This window comes from Theobroma cacao, chromosome 6 (genome assembly GCF_000208745.1).
Source record: "Theobroma cacao cultivar B97-61/B2 chromosome 6, Criollo_cocoa_genome_V2, whole genome shotgun sequence".
NCBI classification, from domain to species: Eukaryota; Viridiplantae; Streptophyta; class Magnoliopsida; order Malvales; family Malvaceae; genus Theobroma; species Theobroma cacao.
Genome location: NC_030855.1, coordinates 22,377,661 through 22,400,208, shown reverse-complemented (window position 1 = coordinate 22,400,208; position 22,548 = coordinate 22,377,661). Strand labels below are relative to the sequence as shown.

General features: G+C 33.2%; 3 protein-coding genes across 4 annotated transcripts; 1 reads left to right on the top strand and 2 right to left on the bottom strand.

Moving 5' to 3' along the window:
• Positions 2,098–8,946, top strand: LOC18596576 (ABC transporter B family member 9). 2 transcript variants are annotated; one of them, XM_018123407.1, is made up of 13 exons: positions 2,098–2,141; positions 2,255–2,623; positions 3,480–3,534; positions 4,100–4,275; positions 4,400–4,621; positions 4,717–4,955; positions 5,079–5,604; positions 5,834–6,107; positions 6,189–6,861; positions 6,944–7,172; positions 7,259–7,525; positions 7,614–7,877; positions 8,011–8,946. In XM_018123407.1, exons 2-13 carry the CDS (start codon positions 2,375–2,377, stop codon positions 8,653–8,655), a joined length of 3,819 nt encoding a protein of 1,272 aa, XP_017978896.1. In that variant the 5' UTR covers positions 2,098–2,141; positions 2,255–2,374; the 3' UTR covers positions 8,656–8,946. The 2 variants fall into 2 exon arrangements, with proteins under 2 accessions (XP_017978896.1, XP_007025208.2); XM_007025146.2 differs by having other exon boundaries at positions 2,111–2,192; positions 2,327–2,623.
• Positions 9,071–13,550, bottom strand: LOC18596577 (SH3 domain-containing protein 3). Its single transcript, XM_018123408.1, has 10 exons — positions 13,310–13,550; positions 12,197–12,319; positions 11,681–11,750; positions 11,405–11,559; positions 11,014–11,115; positions 10,690–10,887; positions 10,532–10,594; positions 10,354–10,443; positions 9,971–10,045; positions 9,071–9,550 (listed from the first exon to the last, which is right to left on the bottom strand). Exons 1-10 carry the CDS (start codon positions 13,367–13,369, stop codon positions 9,431–9,433), a joined length of 1,056 nt encoding a protein of 351 aa, XP_017978897.1. The 5' UTR covers positions 13,370–13,550; the 3' UTR covers positions 9,071–9,430.
• Positions 14,733–15,351, bottom strand: LOC108662458 (serine/threonine-protein kinase mos-like). The gene is made up of 2 exons (XM_018122845.1): positions 15,274–15,351; positions 14,733–15,038 (listed from the first exon to the last, which is right to left on the bottom strand). The coding sequence occupies exons 1-2, from the start codon at positions 15,349–15,351 to the stop codon at positions 14,733–14,735; spliced, it is 384 nt and encodes a 127-aa protein (XP_017978334.1).

The following is a 22,548-nucleotide window of genomic DNA, read 5'->3' as shown; positions in this document are numbered from 1 at the left end:
GTTCTTGAGTATCACATTTTCTCTAATCAATCATTCTCTTTTCATTGTTATAAAAAAAATGAAAACAAAGAAAATACCTTAGTTATTTTCTATTTTTTAAGCTATATTTTTTTTTCTTTTTAGAATTTTAATTTGAAACTTTGAAAAATATCAAATTCTAAATAATCATGCTTATTATGTGGAAGAAAAAATTTAAATATAATGCTTAAATAAGCTCTCAAATTATTAAAGAAAATTCAAATAAGCTATTATTCTTTTACTATGTTTAATCAAAATCTTATACTTTTATTTTTTATCAAATAAGCTCTTATAACTAATAATTGATTAATTACCATTAATCAAAATACTACTTGTCATTTTAGATTCACATGGCTTTAATGTGGATAGTAAAAATACCATATGATCATATTATTATTTCAAATTAGTATGTCACATTATCATAAATAATAATATGTCAACATGTTATATCATTATTAATTATAATATGTTAACATGTCATGTCAATGCTACGTGGTATCGAATGACAAATAACATTTTGACTAAGTTAATTATTAGTCATATTGGCGTATTTTAGTCAAAATAAAAAGTATAAAGACTTATTTTTCTAAATAATTTAAGATTTTTTTTTGTATTATGTCAAACTCTTACTTACAAGAATAAGATCCATTCCATCACTTATTGATTGGAAATTCGTAACATTTTCTCCCACTTAGTGCATGTTTGGCCTAGCTTTTTTTCAGCTTATCTACATCTTAAAAGTAAAAGTCAGGTCAAATATGATATTTTGAGAAGCTCTTAAAAAAAAGTAACTTTTTTTTTTAAGAACAAAATTTTTTAAAAAAAGGGCTTAAAAAAAAGCTCCAAAGAGGAGCTTTTTCTTCTCTTCTTTTAAAAATACAAAAAAAAATTATTTTTGTTTCAAAAATATCCTCATTTATTAAAAATAATTACAATATAACCCTCTTAAAAAAATATACCTTCTATGATAATTTTAACAAAAATTATAACTTATAGAAAAAAACTTAAAAAAATATTATCAAATAATTTTAATTTAATTTTAAAAATTATTATTTTTCATAAGAGCTTCATAATAATTTTTAAATTAGAAAAAAGTCAGGCCAAATAGGCTTTTAATTATACAACATAGCTTTTTCACAATAAAAGAGAAGGACTGGTCTAAGCTTATTTGTTCCTTTTTTTTGGTAATTGGGGGTAGAGGATCATCTCTTGCATGATCTCTTGCTTTTTAGGTAGTAGATCAAGTACTAATTATTGAGTCAAATATTCGAGTATTGGTCTGAATGTATCTTGATCTTGATATTTTTCATGAGATTGTCTCACATCAATTAAAAATTAAATAGGTTATGATACAACTTATCCCGCTGACTTTCACTCCAAAAAACCATATGAGAAAAACCCTTGGCTCAAGACCTATCCAATCAAGTTATATCCACAACATCAACTCTTATCTCTTAATTTAAAATTTAAAATTTAAAAATAAGTAATTTTAGTTTAATTTTAATCAATAATAAAAAAATATTAATAAAATTATAAAAGAAAAAAGAAAAGAAAAGAGAGAGAGTTTGGTAAAACTGTTGGTGAGCATGTGATGTGCTTCACAAGAAATAATAATTTGTTCCTTGTTTTAATTTCCAGCCAGGAATAGCAACAACTGTTCCTTCGGACCCAATTGTTGAATAACGTACGACCGGTCATTGTGTAGTTTGAACCATGAGAATAGCAAATTTCTGTTCTCTCCTTTGAATAAAGGATTTATTAATAAAAATAGCAGGAAAATCGGGTCACCCTTCTAGAAGACCAGCGTGTAAAAGAACAAAAAAAAAAGGAAAAAGAAAAGCTAAAGAAGGCAATTAAGATTCCATCACGCAATGGTGAGTAGGCAGATTTGCCAGATAATTTTCCCAATATATATTTTGTTTTATAGAATCAAAAGAATATATCAGATTTTGAAGTTAATAAGAAATTAAAAGGAAGAATTACTAAATATGGAGATAAAAAAGTAAAAATAATTTTTAAAAAAGAAGTAAAATAGTACTCTAATAGCCTATATAATGACCTCCAGAGAGTCCTGTTGTTGGAGCATTATCACACTCCGCTACGTCTATCTCTCTCCCTTTCTGGTACTTTTCCTTTTCCATTTCCATTTTTTCCCTTATTCATGCCACGTTAATGTATGTACTCTCTTCCCCTTACGCTACTTTCTTTTATCTCTTTTGTGTTTTGGTGTTCTTAGCTAGGCATGTTCTCGTACAAATCCCAAGAAACTGGGGTGTTTTTGATCAAGACGAAACTATAATGTATGCAGAGAACTACCGGAGAAGAAGACTGGGGAAAAAAGATTAATTAATATTGCATGAAAGAGATGGCAGACGATGATAAGGGAAACAAGAAGGACAAGAACAAGAAAGCAGATGATCAGAAGGTGCCTTTTTACAAGCTGTTTACGTTTGCTGATAGATTGGATATCGTTTTGATCATAGTCGGGACGATCGCGGCCATTGCCAATGGGCTGACGCAGCCTATCATGACGCTCATATTTGGACAACTGATCAATTCTTTCGGTGCCACAACTCCATCCAACGTCGTGAAAGAAGTCTCAAAGGTTAAACCAAAAAATTAATTTTCTATCATTTCTTGTTTTTCTCTTTCTTTGTTGGCTTAATTTATTTCTTTTCTGATTTAATTTCACGTGGAAGCATCATTGGCATTCCAACTGCAACTAGTCATCTAAGGTTTAGCTTCTAAGCAATGTTCATAGAATCAGAACAAGAAGAAGCAACCAAAACCATGGCTGGCGTTTACTGATATTTACAGAATTAAGAAACTGAAATTGGGATCAGTGATCAGTCTTTCTTCTCTTTTTGTTTCCCCTCTCCATTGAAACGAAGAAGTTCAGAAGATGAACTTGGACTAATTACTGCTTCAATTTGATGCTCATAAAAACATGAATCAATGAAAGTTGTTTTGGATTTCTTTCCTTTTTTAACGTGGTTCATGCTGATTAGGGGTAGAGGGCGTGATCATTATGCCACAACTATGCAAGGACTTTCTTTTCGTGAATCTTTATCCTTTAATTCCTTTTTGGCAAAGAGGTGGAATCCAACTTAAATTCAACCGATTTGCTTCATGAGACTAATGAAAAACTTTGAATTGAGAATTATACATACTTTAAATTGTAGACTCATGTAGCCCACTTTTTCTGTTTCGACCTTTGGCGTTATGGCCGACATACGGTGGATTTAGACTAGGATATCATTTGCATTTCGGCATAGTCAGGTAAAGTTGTGAGCATAGTGAGTATCTAATGCTTTGTCTGCAAAATGATAGCTCTCAATTGTGTGGACCTGGAGAGCCTCTCAATTACACATGCTGTTTAAGTAATTAGTAGTCGTAAGTAGCAATAAATTTATGTTATATTGACTTAATGAAATTCTTTTATTTGTGTGATAAATTTCCAGATTGCAGTCAAGTTTTTATACTTGGGGATTTATGCCTGCGTTGCTTCGCTTCTACGTAAGTGTTGATGTCGCTTGATTTACTTATGGATAAAATCTAAGATTCTAACAAGTTAGGTGTACTTTTAACTTGAAAGTAAAAAGTAGTAAATAATTCTTTTAAATCAAGAATTAATATATTAATTTTCATGAATAACAAGATTAATAATGTGCAAATATATCTGCACGTTAGAGTTGGGGCAATGGGTTAAGTCTCATTATGATTGTGTTGTGCTGAAATTAATGACCTCTCAAGCACGGAGCCCATTTGGCTATGATAGTGAGCAAGATATCAATGCAATGATGATGGCAAAATGGCTTTGCATTTGCATGCCTAGAATTTGAGAAATTTATATTGAAATATATAGTAATCAAGAGCTTCCAGAAAGCATCCTATGAAGAAGAAATGTACATTGTTCTTTTAATGTTGAACTTTAAAATTTTATTATCTGGGTAATTAATCTCCTAAGATCGGCTTTACTCTAGAGGAGAAAGTGGTGAAAATCAGCTAAGCTTTTGCATGTTGATTGATATCATCTGTATGTAACATATGCTAAGGTGATTTTACTTCATGTGTGTTACAGAGGTAGTATGTTGGATGGTGACTGGGGAAAGACAGGCAGCCCGGATTCGTGGTTTGTACTTGAAAACGATACTGAGGCAGGACATTGGCTTCTTTGACACTGAAACAACGACTGGGGAAGTCATTGGGAGGATGTCAGGGGATACTATTCTTATTCAAGAGGCAATGGGCGAGAAGGTTAATATATTATATCTTCTGCTTTTTAATAAGAAAAATGAAAAACAATTGCCATGAAAATCAATTGGCCTAACAAATTCATCCTGAGACACCACACCAGGGATTTTAACAGAGTTTGTGGCAGGTTGGGAAGTTCATACAACTTGTAGCAACTTTTATCGGTGGGTTTATAATTGCTTTTGCAAAAGGATGGCAACTTGCGCTAGTACTATCGGCATGCATCCCTCTTGTTGCATTTGCTGGTGGAATCATGGCAATGATTATGGCAAAAATGTCAAGCAGAGGACAACTTGCTTATGCAGAAGCTGGAAATGTAGTAGAACAAACAATTGGAGCCATTAGAACTGTAAGCTTCGGTTTTCACCTATAAGTTTGTATATATATTGTTCGGGAAAAGTACCATTCAACCTAATTGATTGATTTTGTTGGTAATTCTTTCAGGTTGCATCCTTTACCGGGGAGAAACAGGCGATAGAAAAATATAACAGCAAGCTACAGGTCGCCTACACGGCCACCACTCATCAAGGGCTGGTATCAGGCGTAGGACTTGGTACAATGTTGGTTGTTGTCTTTTCCTCTTATGGACTCGCTGTATGGTATGGATCCAAATTGATCGCAGACCACGGGTACAATGGCGGACAAGTCATCAATGTTATAATAGCAATCATGACAGGAGGAATGTAAGTATAGCATTCCTTCAGATTTTGTACTTGTCATTCATGTGTAACTCTATTCTCTCATACCTGTGAAACATAATATTTCCAAGTTCTTATCTCTTACATATTTTATTGTTTTGGGATTAGGTCATTGGGTCAGACAACTCCAAGTTTAAATGCGTTTGCATCAGGGCAAGCTGCAGCATATAAGATGTTCGAGACAATCAAACGGAAACCAACAATTGATGCTTATGACACCAGTGGAATAACATTGGAAGATATCGAGGGTGAAATTAATCTCAAGGATGTGTATTTCAGGTATCCTGCCAGACCAGATGTGCAGATATTTTCTGGTTTCACATTGCATGTTCCAAGTGGCACAACTGCAGCTTTAGTTGGGCAGAGTGGGAGCGGGAAATCAACAGTAATTAGCCTTGTAGAGAGATTCTATGATCCTGATTCTGGTGAAGTGCTCATAGATGGCGTTGATTTGAAAAAGATGCAGCTCAGATGGATAAGAGGAAAAATTGGGCTAGTCAGTCAGGAACCTATTCTGTTTGCAACTAGTATTAGGGAAAACATAGCATATGGAAAGGAAAATGCAACTTATGAAGAGATTAGAACAGCAATTGAGCTTGCTAATGCTGCCAAATTCATTGACAAGTTGCCCCAGGTAGGTAGTCTTGTGTCAAAATGCACTGGTTTCCAATATTCTTCTATCATGTAAAAAGCTGGTTGACCCTGCCACTCTTGGGCATGCCTCAGCTAGAAGCATCACTGAACTAATGGTTAATGCACATTTGAAACATAAAGGAGGCTGACCCCTAATTAAAAGCAGTTTTTTTCTTCAACCTTTATCATTCAAGTAAATAATTGAAGAATTGCTATATATCTGGCTACAGGGGCTTGACACCATGGTGGGTGAGCATGGAACTCAACTTTCCGGCGGACAAAAGCAAAGAATTGCAATAGCAAGGGCCATCTTAAAAAACCCAAAAATCCTCCTCCTTGATGAGGCTACAAGCGCCCTGGATGCTGAGTCTGAACGAGTTGTTCAAGAAGCACTGGTAAAAGTGATGTCAAATAGGACAACTGTGGTGGTGGCACATCGGTTGACAACAATCAGGAATGCTGACATAATAGCAGTGGTGCATCAAGGGAAGCTTGTGGAGAAAGGTAACATCTCTAAACTAGCTGTTTTAACCTAAGTTCCTAAATTTTTCAGCAGTTTTTTTAATATTAAGAGTTCAATTCTAGGAACGCATGAGGAGTTGATCAGAGATCCAGAAGGGGCTTATTCCCAGTTAGTTCGGCTGCAAGAGGGAGCTAAAGAAACTGAAGATGCTCGAGCCAAGGATGTAGAAAAATCAGATGCAACTTCTGAGATAGATAAGGCGATTACCAGGTCTGCAAGCACAAGCTTGAGCTTGTCTTTGAGAAGGTCTATAAGCAGAAATTCATCAAGTAGCCGACATTCCTTCACGTATAATTTTGGTGTTCCTGGTCCTATTAATTTCTGTGAGACTGGAGAAGGAAGCGTAGAGCCAGGTTTAACAGATGAATTTTCTGTTCAAAGACGCAAAAATGTTTCTATTAGACGGCTGGCCTCTTTGAACAAGCCTGAGGTGCCAGCCATATTGATTGGATGCATTGCTGCAGCTGTACATGGAGTAATTTTTCCATTGTTTGGTCTCTTTTTCTCATCGGCCATTAAATCATTCTTTGAGCCAGCAAAGCAGCTCTTAAAAGATGCCAGGGAGTGGGCACTTTGGTATGTTGGAATGGGTGTGGTTATTCTAGTAGTTGGACCGGTGCAGAATTATTTATTTGGAGTTGCAGGCGGGAAATTGATTCAAAGAATTCGGTCCTTGACATTTGAGAAGGTAGTCCACCAAGAAATCAGTTGGTTTGATGATCCTGCGAATTCGAGGTATGTTAAGCAACCTTTTAACTTTCTCATATATGCTAGAACTTCTTGCGGCTATAACAACAATCTCTTTTGAACTTCTCAGTGGTGCCGTTGGAGCAAGGTTGTCTACTGATGCGTCTACAGTAAGAAATCTTGTTGGTGATACCTTGGCCCTGATTGTACAAAACATGTCTACTATTGCAGCAGGATTAATCATAGCATTCTCAGCTAACTGGAGATTAGCTCTGGCAATCCTAGCAGTATCACCATTTATGTTACTTCAAGGATACTTCCAGATGAAATTTCTGAAAGGGTTCAGTGGTGATGCAAAGGTCAGTGATACCGTAGGACGATTGAGTTCTTTAGATAAAGGGGTATTTTGGGTTATGTTAAACTTTGTAAGTATATGTATATGCAGTTGATGTATGAAGAAGCAAGCCAAGTAGCTAATGATGCTGTTGGAAGTATCAGAACTGTTGCCTCTTTTTGTTCAGAACAGAAGGTGATGGATTTGTACCAAGAGAAATGCAAAGGCCCCATGAAACAGGGAGTCCGTCTCGGACTTGTGAGCGGTTTGGGATTCGGTTTCTCTTTCTTAGCTCTATATTGCACAAATGCCTTCTGTTTCTACATTGGAGCTGTACTTGTGAAGCATGGGAAAGCAACATTCGGAGAAGTATTCAAGGTAAACTTGAAACAATTCTTTTCCATTTTTCAACAAACTATCTAGGAGTTGTTAACCTATTAATCTTAATACTTATGGTTGTTTGCAGGTTTTCTTTGCATTGACAATCTCAGCCATTGGTGTTTCACAAACCAGTGCCTTGGCTCCTGACACCAATAAAGCCAAGGATTCAGCAGCTTCAATATTTGAAATTCTTGACAGAAAACCGGAAATTGACTCAAGCAGCACTGCTGGCACTACACTACCTAGTGTAACAGGCAATATTGAGTTGGAACATGTCAGCTTTAGATATCCAACACGACCAGATATTCAAATATTCAGAGACATGTGTTTGAGCATACCATCTGGAAAGGTATTTACTGCCGCTCCAACTTCAAAATTTTAGAAATCAATTCCACTTAAAACCTAGATCAATCTACTACTAGAGGTTTGCAAATTTATACTGGAGACTCCTTTGCTTAGTTTTCATATTTTCGTTTTTGCAGACTGTTGCACTTGTTGGAGAGAGTGGGAGTGGGAAGTCAACTGTCATCAGCCTCATAGAAAGATTTTATGATCCTGACTCTGGACGGGTAACATTGGATGGAATGGATCTCCGAAAGATTAGACTAAGCTGGCTGAGGCAACAAATGGGATTAGTGAGTCAGGAGCCAATACTCTTCAACGAGACCATCCGTACCAACTTAGCCTATGGCAAACAAGGAAATGCCACTGAAGAAGAGATCATGGCAGCAACAAAAGCAGCAAATGCACACAATTTTATCAGCTCATTGCCACAGGGATATGACACCTCAGTAGGGGAACGAGGAGTGCAGTTGTCTGGCGGGCAAAAGCAGCGAATAGCCATAGCAAGAGCCATACTAAAGGATCCGAAAATCCTTCTGCTCGACGAGGCAACCAGCGCTCTAGACGCGGAATCAGAGCGTGTGGTGCAGGAGGCATTGGACAGAGTCATGGTGAACAGAACAACCGTAGTTGTTGCTCACCGGCTTACCACCATCAAGGGTGCTGATATCATTGCAGTAGTGAAAAATGGAGTTGTCGCTGAGAAGGGAAGACACGAGGCACTGATGAAGATTACCGACGGGGCTTATGCGTCCTTGGTGGCACTTCACATGTCTGCTACATAACCATTGGAAAAGCGTGTAGGATAACTTCTCAGCTAAAACTCAAAACTCTGCAGATGAAGAAGATTTGCAAACACTACTCCAATCTCCTATGAACGGAATCAGAAGGCCACAAAATGGGGCAAGTTGACGTTGGTTTTTGTACTCTTTTTCAAATTTCTTTCTCGTTTTCTTTAGACATCACTGAATAACTACATCGTCATGTTTATATAACGTTGGTTATGAGAAAATGAAGAGAAATAGGCAGAGAACCTTAATATTTTTAAAGAGCATTTGATATTGTTATTCACACAATTCCGTAATATGTGGGTTTTTTTTAATTATATTTTTACTCAAGAATTTTGGTTGTGATATTTCCATATGAGTCGCATTTAGGGTCAAAAATAAATAAAGAGAAACAAAACTCTTTGGACATATGCCAAGATTCAAATTCATGACCTCCAACTTCCATGAAATGCTACATAGTACATGCCTACAGCAAGGAAACATGGAACCAGCTCCTTATAGATCAATCCCTTCATCTCCAGGTTGCAGCTCAAGAACCATGCAAACATACCGCTATTATGCTATCCAGAAAGTGATAAAAGAATACAGACACCAATGCATGGTAACTTTTTCTTTTTATCTTACAATACATATAAGGCAAGAGAATGAACATTTTAAAAGAACCCATCTGATTACTAGAGCATAATATGCCTTTTTCCAGTAAAGAATAAAAATCACACAGACTAAAGAGAAAAGCCATGCCCTTTTTTCTAGAGTGATAAATGCTTATAAGTCAATAGACTTCACCAGCCTGATCATTGGAGGGAAGTCGCTGGCGCTTCTCAACATATGCCGATGGAAACCACCCTGCTTTACCCTTGCATTCTCCTTCTGACCATCCAGATGGGCTTACCTGCATAAGCATGCGAAGTTTTAAAAATCTGAACAAGTAAATAGATCTCTCCACCCACCCACCCAACCACACACAAAATGAAATCTAAATTTATAGTTTAAATTTTATTTCTATTATTTGCTTTTGGAGGCATCAAAGCAAAGCATGGCATTCACTGCAATCAAAAGCTTAAGCTAGAGCCAATTTAATGTAGGATTGAAAAGGACTGGCCCCAGAGTATCCAATAAGGCATATTTTGTGCAAAACTTCATGAATTGCAAGCTATGCAACAAGTGAAAAAGTTTCCAGCATTTCTCTTCCTTTTTCTGCCCTTTATATTAGCTTAGAGTGATCTCTACAACCATAACCTAGACCTCACTATTGAGCTAAATGCAACCTACATGCAAGTTAGGTATAAGGCTTAAAAAGGAAATAGAAGACCTTTCGCACAACAACAAAGTCACCTACTGCCAAGCTCAGCTCCTTCTCGGATGCAGCAAAAAAAGGATGCATTACCTGTGACAAGAAACTAAAAATATTAGTGCTTCATTCTCCTAAAAGGGTCCAATATTTGTAAGAAGCCCCTCCAAGGAAGAGAAGCTCACAAGTTAGAGCAACTACTTGATTCATTCTAATTTCGCTGTCCAATGAAAAATGTAAAATGCATATCTAACAATAAGTTAATGTCTTCAACCATCAAATAATTTTCTTGTGTTTTTTTTTTTTTGGTCTCCAATGTTATGCTTTTGTGTAAAACAGGATTGATTGCTGATGAACCTACTTGTAAGAACATTGTTCAAATTTCCAAGATTAGGTAAACTTACTTCAGCCAAGTAATACATGGTTTTCTCTGTGCCATTCTCTGGTGCAATCACAGGAGGAGCAGATTCTTTACGCTGTTTCTCGGAGACCATCTGACACAAGTTCCACATAAAGGTATATTTTTACATAATTCAAATATAAAAGGTTTCTATACCAGAAACAACGAAGCCTGGAACTAACCTCAGCTTCAATCTCATTAAGAATAGCAGCTACTCTTAAATGATAAGTCTTTTCCCCTCCAGCCTACAAATGCATAGAGCAAATCTTGAATGTCATCTATGAATTAAGATAAGCTTCAACTTGGAGACTGTATATACTGAAGTAATGTGCACGCATACCATAGCTACAAGCCTCTGTAAAGTCAGTCTTTGCTGCTGTGCTTCAACAGCAGCCAATGCAGCAGCAGCTTCTTTACCCAGAACTGCCATATTTGCTTTAAGTTCCTGCATCCTTGCTTCAGCTGCATGCAACTTTGCAACATTTTCAGGAAGAGGAACTTCTCTTATTCGTGCTTGTCTTCTGGAAACCTCTGCCGCCTGTTTGCTTTTCATATTCAGTATGAAATATAGGTTTCTGAAGCAAATTTTAAGAATAGAAAATTTAAACTGATGTTTAATATATAGACAATTACTAATGCACAGGAAGCTCAGCTTTCTAATTACCAGCGCCTCTGCTTCCTGTCTCATTCGACTATAGCGTTGAGCAAGATGACGAGCATCTTCCAAAGGAGCACCAGTGAACATTGCTCTCAAGGGATCCAAGACCTAATGCATTTGGAAATAGGAGGATCATATTTCTACTTGGCACTTGTTATTCTCATTGTAATGTAAACGAAGTACGCAATAGGACAAGTTTCATTGAATTGTGAACTAGGAATTATAGATTCTCTGCATATATACAAGATTGCAGTTTTGTAACATTTAAAAGGGAGAGCAATGAAAGCATCATACTCATTTTGGATTGAATGTGTTTACTAGTATCATCACTAAAATCTATTTTCTGATATGATAAAAAAAACATGTCAAAAAGCATAACATCTGATAAAAGTCAAACCTGTTGGGATAACAGCTTAATTAAATCTTCTTGCTCCTTCTCTACATGTTTACGACCATCACCATAAATAGCTGCAGCTTTGGCAAGAATGTTTTCATTGATGTTTTCACTATTTTCAGTTCCATATTGGCAGCATTCTTCAGAGAACTTGGTTCCTGATTATCATAAAGATTAAGACCATAAGTGCAAAGGCTTATCTGCAAAATATATATTAGTTATTCCAATTATATTAATAATAGGACAATATAATTCAAAAAGTAAGAAAAAACATTGCACCTGTTTCAATATGCTTATACCCGATAGCTGTAAATGCTTCTGCAGCTTTAATAACATCTTTCTGGAAATCCTGAAAGGAAGAAGAAATGTGCATTAAGCAAAAATTCCATTGATCTACAAAATTTGCTGTAAATATAATAACAAAATTAAAGGAAATCAATCTTTATGAAAGTTGCCAGGAGAGAATAATGTAACCAAGCTGCTAAAGTATCAGAATGTTATAAAGCAATGTCAGTAGTCTCACAAAATTTTGTTCCTTTTTAAAATGAGGCCAAGGGTCTGTAACTGTAACTCCAACTCAAGTACAGAGGATGCGTTAAAGGGAGATGATATAGGTTCCTAGCTAAGTTTCAGTAAAATCACATGCTGATAATGGCTTCATTCTTAATGAAAATAACAGGTAATCATATGAGTATTCAGTCCTTTTTCAAGAAGAAGAATCATGAATAATAAAGGAACGTGAAACATGATTTTCATATTTACGTTTCACAAAAATAAAAGGGAAATTATCATTACCCTTCCTGAACGAGTGGACCTGTACAGTTTGTCCAGTTGTTGATGTCTCTGCATCTCAATCTCATCAATAACTACTACATCTGAGCTCTCATAACCAGTTCCACTAAATTGCTTTATTACAGCCTGCAAAACAAGTTTTCTAGCTCAATAGGAGATGATATTATTCTTTTAAAGCAAAATGGAACTAGCAAACTAACATAAACATGCAAGAATTCAAAGTAACTAATCATTCCAATCAAAATTACACCTGTGGAAGACAGTAGGAAGAGAAAGCTTTTGACGGACAAGCATGCTTCTAACAAGGTATCCAAATGAATGGCATCCATGTGTTTACCAAGACAAATTTCATTCAAGCAGCTTAACACAAAATCAAATCTTGTGCCATGTGTAGACTAAATGCAATTAATATTAAAAGATAAAGCCAGTCAATCAAAACATAACAGATGTTTCGAAGCACTTAACATCTCCCTGATTACTTAACTTTCACTTATCTTTTCCTCAATAAACACACTCTTCCTTAGAAACTAGAAGGTAAAGGATGAAACCTTGAAATAATACAAACTTTTGAAACTCTACTACTCTTTTCCATATGTAAGAAAAGGGGGGAATGCAAAAAAAAAAAAAAAAAACTTTTTGTAATGGTAGCTATAGTTTTTTTCAGCATAGATAGCAGAAAATGAACCCAATTATTGTTTTCACTCTCATCAACTTCCAAATTTTGATAAAGCTAGCTAATGTGCTAAAAAGAATTAGACCACTGAAACTATTATAAACTAGATTGAATATTTAAAATTACCTCAACAATTCAATCTTTAATTCTTTTTGTTTTCTTTTCCCCTTGGTTTTAATAAATGGATAAATAACAATATTGCAGACTTAATATCTTTGATTACTTTGAATTCTAGAAATTTGGGGGTCGAATGTATTATGTAACAGGAATTAAAGATTAAATTGTTGAGATAATGCTAAATGTTCCATTAAAGATTGAGTTCTCCAAAAAACAGGTCTTTGCTTTCCTACATTTCCCCAGCAACCAACTAGAACAGCACCCAGTTCTCAATAAAGCCAAAAAACTTTAAAAAGAAAAAAAGAAAAGGGTAGTGATGAAATTGCCTGCTGTTGCTTGGCGACTTGTTCTCTGAGCTTGCTGGCTTGCTTCCTCAAAGCATCCATTGCTGCTTCTGCTAAACCCTTCAGATCCTTTCAACTTCACAGCAAAACAGATTGCCAAAATGGGATTTTCTTTAAATCTGAATTTTAAATTATTGACTGACGATAGGCTTATCAGATCTGACAGCTGTGTCTACGTTAACTGCTGTATAAGCCCTTGTCTTGATTTTCCTCTGAACCCTTCTTTAATGTCGTAATTTTAGTTCTTTCAGACTTTTTCCTGTAATACAGAGGTGTAGCATCTCCTTTGGATTTGAACCGTTGGATGGACTGACAAAAAATAATTGGCTTTTTCCTTTGACTTCCTTTTCGGATAGCTCTGAGCCCGAATCTCTTTGCGGGCTTTGTTCTTTATTGGGCTTAGTTTTCTTGGCCCAATTTGGGTACCGTAGATGAAATATATTTTGGTAAACCATTGCAATTTTTCTTTAATTAATTCCATTAAGTAGAAAAAATAGTAGGCTTTAATGAGAATAAAATTGAATAAAAATGTCTAAACCAAAGGAAAGAGCAAGAAAGTGAAAGATCAATATTTGGTAATGGTTATCATCACAGGGTGAGGGGGGAAAAAGGGTTGAACCTGACTTGACCATTATACAATGGCTTAGTTGATTCCTAATTCCGCAATTTTACATTCCATTTCCTTCTTTGGTGTTTTCAGGGGTGCTCATGGTATAGGAACCAAGAAGGATAAGATTCCATCTGTGCTCGTGATCATTGTTGCAGTATTCTCAAATGTGGCAACCATTGATAGTGATGCTTTCTCCCCGTTGACAGCATGAGTGGGAATTAGTCAAACCAGTGTTCTAACAGAATCACAGAATAAATCACCAGTAAATTATAAGGTCTTTCCAAGGAGTGGGATTTAGTTGATTTAGTACATTTTTTTAATCACTATTGCATTGTTTTATTATTCTATTACACATGGCATTGAAATTGCAGAACAAGTTCAAGCCAAAAAAAAGTTTTAAAGCATATATATGAAAGTTGGTTTTGACCCATTCACGATAGGGAAGAGCTGAAGAGACTGAAGAGCAGCTCGCTACTTCAGTTCTCTGATTTCTTCCCACTAGACAAGTAGCATCATTCTATCAGCTTGAGCAGAGGGAAGAGAGTTTATCAGATATGGCCACCAAGTGCAGTCTGGAAGGAGAAAAGGATGGCTTAACAGCATATCAGCAGTCCACCTTTCACTAGGATCCCTTGCAAAACACTTCATTAAGAAATCTTTCCCTGCGCTCGACAAGTTTTCGGGTATTTTTGGCAAATTCCTCAAAGATAAGAGCTTGATCGCCAAATCCGTCAGGTTCATACATTCCCATGGTAGTTTTCCAGTAATCATCTCAAGAACAACGCACCCTAATGACTATATATCTAATGAAGCACTGATTTCCGCATCGGCAACAGATTCTGGTGGCATGTAAACCGCTGTACCTGGAAACTTTAGCATCCCAGCTGGCCCATCTGCTTTCCCTCCAGGTTGCTTAGCCAGGGCAAAATCAGCAATCTTTAGAGTATTAATCGAACCATACTTATCAAAAGGATAAACAAGGATGTTTTCTGGCTTCAGATCACAGTGAACATAGCCTTTCTCATGAATAACCCGAATCCCTTCAACCAGCAGTCTCGCATAACACTTAACACCACATTCCGGTATCTTGCCCCCATATTTCTTTGATCATCAAGTCCAAAAGACTACCACCGGGAGCATATTGAAGAAACAAATTGTAAACCACCGGCCCTTCTCGATCAATGCTCAACATATATATCACCAGAGCATTGAACAATATTTCTTGAATTCCTTTAGAACTGAAATGGAATTTTGATAAAGACAAGATTTCACAGCAAAACATTGATCAAGAACAGGTTTTATGGGCTTCACACCAAGTGAACAACTCCATACGAACCTTGCCGAGAGTCTGAAGGTTGATCCACTCCATAGTTAAACCATTCCTTGATGCTCCTTTTACTACATCATAATCCATGGTTGTCGATGAAAGTATACGAATGAAAGAAACGAAAATAAGCAATAATCAAAGAAAACCAACCGAAGGATCAAAGTAATGAATTAACAAACTGTTTTCTGCAGACTTTGCTTCTTTATGACTTCACCGTAGTTACATATAGTTTGAGAGCTTGTTTGGTTTGATTTTTTTTTTTAATTTAAAAGTTATTATAAAATTTTTATGAAAAATGATAGTTTTTAAAATTAAGTTAAAATTATTTAGTAAATTTTTTTTTATAAGTTTTTTTATAAGTTATAATTTTGATTAAAATTATCATAAAGAGTATTTTTTTAAAAAGATAATATTGTAATTATTTTAACAGATGAGAATATTTTAAAATAAAAATAAAAATTCTCTTACATTAAAAAAAGAAGAAGAAAAAGCTCCTCATATGAGTTTTTCCTAAAATTCTTNAACATATGAGGATATTTTTAAATAAAATAAAAATTCTCTTGTATTTTTAAAAGAAGAAAAGAAAAAGTTCCTCACAGGAGCTTTTCCTTAAGTTTTTTTTTTCAAAATTTTATTTTTTTTAAAAAAGTTACTTTTTTTAAAAGCTTTTTAATATTTTATGTTTGGTCTAATTTTTACTTTTAAGAGGTAGATAAGCTGAAAAAAAATTAAGCTAAACAAGCACTAAGTCTGTTTTTCACCCACATAATTTTACTTGGTTTTGGCAATTTAAATCTGTGTTGTCAACTTATCATTGGCCATTTTCGCTTGGTTTATAGATTTCTGTAATATTTATCATAGTTAATATGACTATAAATTAATTTATGTGTTTGATTCGAAATTTTCTTATGTTTTTATTTTAGAAATCTTATAAGTAAAGCAAATACAAACTTTGAAGGCCTATATTATGAGTGCATACTATATGGAATCAAAAAATATTGCTTCCAAAATGTAAGTTCAATTAATTGGATAAGAATTATTAGTCAATGTTTAATATAGATAACCATAATTCGATTATTTAAGTAATTAATTATTTATTTATGACAAAAAAAAAGGGTGTATGATGCATGTTAGAAGTGAAAAGGGAAGAAATAGAGGTGGAAAAAATGAGGAAAATGGAAACAAAGGAATGGCAGAATTTTTGATAGACAGCAGAAGACTGAAGCAGTGAGGGAAAGACTGCATGCTTTGCAGAGCCATTGTGGGTTCTTCTGGTAGAAGGGTAATTATTGGTCTCTTTTGGATAAATACAAAATCTTATTAAGCATATAGTAATGTTATTATTTTGGGGTTGGATGTGAGAATTGAAATCCTAATGCTAACATACAAAACATGAAAGTGACAAGCATTAAATGTGAGGTACATTGTGCTGCATAAAATTTATGTTATGAGTCTTTATACTGTCAAAAATATGGGCATTCCTATTAAAAACCAAACCACTCCAATTCCCTCATCTTGGAAATGTTTTCGTACCTTTGCCGACTTCATTCTTCAATCACATTTCACCATATTCCTAGTATACTCTTACCACACTTTTTAACGTTTTTCACGTACGGGCATCACCAATCGAACAACAGGATTACTTTAAAATTAATTGTAACAATTCAGGTTTAAATACAGTGATTTAATAATTTTTTTATATTAATTTATGTGATTTTTAAAAATTTAAATTCAAGTTGTTAAAAGTGATTGATTTAAACTTTTATATAAATTTTAATAATTACATTCACGATTGATGTAAAAATAAGTATCATAATCTTACATTAGACCAAAAAATAAATTTTTAAAAATGTATAAACATAAGCCATACACATCTTATCAAACTAATGTTTTAAGGAAAAATTAATGACTCGTAACATTAGCACATATTAAAACAAAAATAGTCATAGAAAAGATGCAATTTGATTATATATTACAACACAGACTAATATAGTTACATGATTCTTTTCCTGTTTAGTCATCACCATGTATCTCTAAAACTGGAACTACTTCTAGAACGGAATCGATCGTTATTCGTTTCCCTTAATAACAAATATCTTTAAATAAGAAATATATATTTATAATTTTTTTAATTAAAAAATTTTAAATTTTACTTTTTAAATAAATATGTTATGAAATAAATCTTAAAAGAACAAATAAAGATAACTAAAGAGAAGAAAGAAAGTGTTTAGGGGGAGAAAAGAAATCTTAGGGGGAGAAAAGAGATCTTATTGAAGTGTGTATTTACAAATGAAGTGAAGGGATCTATTTATAGGCTAACAATCCCTTGAATTATAGTCCTAATCTAATTCTATCTAAGAATTCAAATCAAATTACATTTCTTGTATCTTGCCTTTTAGGCTGTTTGACTTTGTCTACACTTCTTGGGTTATAATATAATGGATATTCACATATTTATTCATAACACTCCCCCTTGAATATCCATTGTATTAAGAATATGCCTCGTTAAAACCTTATAAGGAAAAAACCTCATGAGAAAAAATCTGAGTGAAGGAAAAAGAGTATATAATTTTTTTCAAGAATACACTTATGAAATACTACCTTATTAAAAACCTTAACAAGAAAAACCCAATGGGAAAAACTTTGATGAAGAAAAAGAGTACAGTGTGTATTTTACTCTCCCTAATGACTGCATTATAGAGATCTTTTAAATGATGCATTCCAACTTTTCAAATGTTGCACTAAGAAGGGCTTTAGTGAATAAATATGCTAGATTGTCACTTGACTGAATTTGTTAAACACTAATTTCACCATTTTCTCGAAGGTCATGAGTGAAGAAGAATTTTGACGAACTATGTGTTTTGTTCGATCGTCTTTAATATATCTTTCCTTTAATTGTACTATGCAAGCAGTATTATCCTCGTATAACATTATAAAAAAAATTTTCTTAGTTGACATGCCACACGTTTCTCGAATATATTAAGTTACAGATCTTAACCAGATACATTCATAACTTGCTCATGAGTTGCTAAAATTTCTGCATTGCTAGAAGAAGTAGCAACTATAGTTTGCTTTATAAAATGCCATAAAATACCCATACCTCCATATGTGAACAAATAACCTGTCTGGGATCAAGCTTTGTGTGGATTAGATGAATATTCTGCATCTGCATAACTAATTAAATTTTATTTTGATGCATTTGAATTAAATAAGTCATATCCATTGTTCCTCGGAGATATCAAAGTAATTGTTTAATTTCATTCCAATGTCTTCGAGTTGGAAAAGAACTATATCTTGCTAATAAATTCACCGCAATTGATATATCAAGTCATGTATTACTAGCAAGATACATTAGTATTTCAATTGCAATAAGACACAGTACTTTAGGATCAAGAAATTATTCATTATCCTCACGAGGTCAAAAAAAAGTATTTTTTCACATCTCATTTCCTTACAACCATTGGTGAACTAAATAGATATGATTTTTCCATATAAAATCATTTTAGCACTTTTTGCTATAAAATTATATTATTTGACAAATATTTCATTTGTCAAATGTTTAATTTAAAGACTCAAACAAAACTTTATTTTTCAAATATCTTTCATCTCAAATTCTCTCTTTAAGTAATCAACGGCTTTTAATAACTCTTCAAGAGTTCCAATAATATTCAAATCATCAACATAAACAATAATTATAATAAATTCATATCTAAACCCCTTTTATAAAATACATGGGTATATAGGATTATTACTATAGCCTTCTTTCAACAAATTTGCACTAAGGGGATTATACCACATGTATCTAAATTGCTTTAATCCATATAAAGATTTATTTAATTTAATCGAGTAAATTTCTCGAGAGTTCAAATTTTGTGCTTCAGGCAACTCAAATCCTTCAAGGTTTTTCATATAGATATCGATATCAAATGAGTCATATAAATAGGCTGTACTACATTCATTAGATGTATTTTCATTTTCTCATTTATTAACAGACTAGTTAACATAGAATTATAATTGTGTCCACCACAGAGAATATCTCTTTTCATATTTAATACCAAATCTTTGTGTAAAACATTGTGCGATAAGTCGTGTTTTATATCTCATTTTTCTCATTTCGTATTAGCACAAATATCCATTTATATTTCATTAGTTTTACATCATTTGATGTAGGGACTACAGGTCCAAAAACTTCACGTTTTTTAATTGAATTAAATTCTACCTTGATTGCGTCTTTCTACATTGGTTAATCATTTTTATGTCTACATTCTTTAATAAATATAAGTTCAAGATCCTCGTTTTTCTTTCATAATATTTAGCTTTATACAAAATATCGTCGACATTTATTTATCGGTTCCATCTTTTCCCATCATGATATAATTGATTGAATTAATGATTTCAGCTACCTGAATTTCTTCTGAAATTTTTCTCAATTATGTTAGGGGTTTCTTCTAGGGTTTCTACTCCTCTTTCTGACCATCTTAAATATTTGCTCCTTTTTTTTTTCGAGAATTTTATCTTTGAAACTGATTGATTTCCACGCTTCTGGCGTGCCTTGTCCTACAAGGACATTAATACTAATAGGAGCACTTGTAGCTGGTATATAAGATTTAGTTATTCCCTTTAGGTCAGTAAATACGTCTGACAACTGATTTACCATATTTTGTAAAATAGTTATCTTTTGAACTTCAAGTTCATATTGCTTTGTGCGAGGATCAAAACTATATAATGATAATTTACTCTAAGAAATTTTCTCTTTCAGCTGCTTATTTTCTCCCCCTAATGTTGGAAAAATTGTTTCATTAAAATAACAATTGACAAACTTTGTCATGAATAAATCTCATATCAATAATTCTAAATATTTAATTACAAATGGAGATTTGTATCCAACATATATTCTTAACCTCCTTTGAGGACCCATATTTGTGCGTTGTGGTGGAGCAATTGAAACATATACCGCACATCCAAAAAATTCGTAGATGGAAAATATTTGGTTCCTGACCATAAACCAATTGTATAGGGAGAATTTATAATAACTCGTTTGGCCTGATGAATACAAATGTTGCTGCATCCAAAATGGCATGCCCCCAAGTTAACATTGAGAGTTTGAATTTCATAATTAATGGCCTTGCAATCAATTGGAAGTGTCTGATAAATAATTCTATTTGACCATTTTGTGTATAAGTATAAGCAACAGGCTGTTCAATAGTTATTCCAACTAATATGCAATATTAAAGGCTTGAGATGTAAATCCACCAGCATTATCAAGACAAATAATCTTGATTACATAACTAGAAAAATGTGCTTGCAAATGAATAGTTGCAAATGCCAAATTGCAAGCTGATAATAAACACATGTGACCATCTAGTCGATACATCGATTAAAACTGTAAAATATTTAAATAGTTCACATGGTGGATATATGAATCCACATATAACCTTGAACATTATTCAAAAACGTAGAAAATTGAATCCCAACTTTAGCTAGTGATAGTCTTATAATTTATTTGCCTTCAAAGCAAGCAGCACGTAAAATTTATTAGATTGAAAAATCTTCTGGTTTTTCAATGAATGATCATATAAATTTTTCATCATTTTTTTTGCATCATTATTGATCCGAGATGGTCCAACCTGTCATGCCAAACATTAAAATCATTAATAAACTTCTGATTTATTATAAATTTCAATTATTCTAATATTTGTATAGTTTAATTCTAAGAATAGAGCGAGTAATTTTTTTTTTTCAACACACACTTTCTACTTGAGATGGTAGATGTAATATAGAGATATTAAGTGTCTCTTTTATTCGTTGTCTCAATATGACATATATTCAGATGAATATCTTTAAAACTTAAAAAACGTTTTTGAGACTTAATAGAAAATAATACATCTTTAAGGTAGTAAAATATTAGCTCTTCTAGAGCCTTCAATTAATTGTGTACTACAAGATATTGAATTGACATTGATTTTTTTTGTCAAGTAAGAAAAAAAAAATCTTGTCTTTAAATATAGTGTGTGTTATAACAATGTCTGCTAGACATATATTTACATCATAGATCTTAGATCCAACAATATGAATATTCATAAATATATATAATAAGAAACTTACAAGTTAACATAAAAGAATATTAAATATAGAATTAAAACATATAATAAGAACATATCGTTTAAGCATAGTAAAGCATCTTCATAATATAGTTATACTAAATATACCAATTACTATTAAGTTCATTCTCAGATATTTCTATTACCAATCGAATGATCAATTCTTTTTTCAGGACAAGAAAATCAATAATAGATATTTTATTACCAATCATGTAATCAATTCCTCCTTCAGGGTGGATAAATATCTTGATGTGTTATATCAACTTGACCATGATTAAAATCATGACAAGATATTTTAATTTTCAGTGATACTTGGTAAAATTTAAAACGTACAATAGGTATGTGACCAATGATCTTTCATGCCACATTAATGACAATAAGTTTTCTATATTCCCCCTCTCTTTTTTTTTCTTTCATTTTTTTATTTTCATTATTCATCAACTTTTGATGGGTTGAAAGTATTCATTCACTTTTTGATGGGTATTCATTTACTTTTGGTGGTAAAATTATCCATCTACTTTTGGTGGTAAACTTATTCTTAGATTTTGATGGTAAAATTATTATCCACTTCTTCCATATCCATGATCATAATTATTAAATGATGTGGCATTCACTTCAGGGAAAAAATAGATTCATGAAGATAGATTCATGACCATGATCATAATTATTAAATGATGTCGCATGCACTTCAGATAATAGACAAATTTATAATTTTTTTTATTAGTAACTCGTTTGTTACATTTACTTCAAGTAATGGACATTATAATTTTTCATTAATAGCTATATAATAGCAAATTCACTTTCCAATCAAAAGACATAATATAATATATATTATATGATAGTAAAATTCATATTCAGGTTGATTTTAAGAGAATAGAAATACTGAAAAGATATCAAGTCACTTACCTGATTTTGTTACAATCAAAAATTAAAGACCAACTATTGAATTTCTTTTGAAGCTTGAAGATGATGAAACAAAATAATTCAAAAACTTGAGAGAGAGAATCGTGCTGATAAAATGTTATGAAATAAATCTTAAAAGAATAAATAAAGATAACTAAAGAGAATAAAGAAAGTGTTTAGGGGAGAAAAGAGATCTTAGTAAAGTGTATATTTACAAATGAAGTGAAGGAGTCTATTTACAGACTAACAATCCCTTGAATCATAATCCTAATTTAATTCT

Coding starts and splice junctions, on each gene's coding strand:
- LOC18596576 (XM_018123407.1), top strand. CDS start 2,375: ATGAAAGAGATGGCAGACGATGATAAGGGAAACAAGAAGGACAAGAAC. Junction 2,624..3,479: donor TCGTGAAAGAAGTCTCAAAG/GTTAAACCAAAA, acceptor ATAAATTTCCAG/ATTGCAGTCAAGTTTTTATA. Junction 7,173..7,258: donor GGTTCAGTGGTGATGCAAAG/GTCAGTGATACC, acceptor ATGTATATGCAG/TTGATGTATGAAGAAGCAAG.
- LOC18596577 (XM_018123408.1), bottom strand. CDS start 13,369: ATGGATGCTTTGAGGAAGCAAGCCAGCAAGCTCAGAGAACAAGTCGCC. Junction 10,888..11,013: donor GACAGGAAGCAGAGGCGCTG/GTAATTAGAAAG, acceptor AAAAGCAAACAG/GCGGCAGAGGTTTCCAGAAG. Junction 9,551..9,970: donor ACTTTGTTGTTGTGCGAAAG/GTCTTCTATTTC, acceptor ATGCTTATGCAG/GTAAGCCCATCTGGATGGTC.
- LOC108662458 (XM_018122845.1), bottom strand. CDS start 15,351: ATGGATTATGATGTAGTAAAAGGAGCATCAAGGAATGGTTTAACTATG. Junction 15,039..15,273: donor ACCTTCAGACTCTCGGCAAG/GTTCGTATGGAG, acceptor TGATGATCAAAG/AAATATGGGGGCAAGATACC.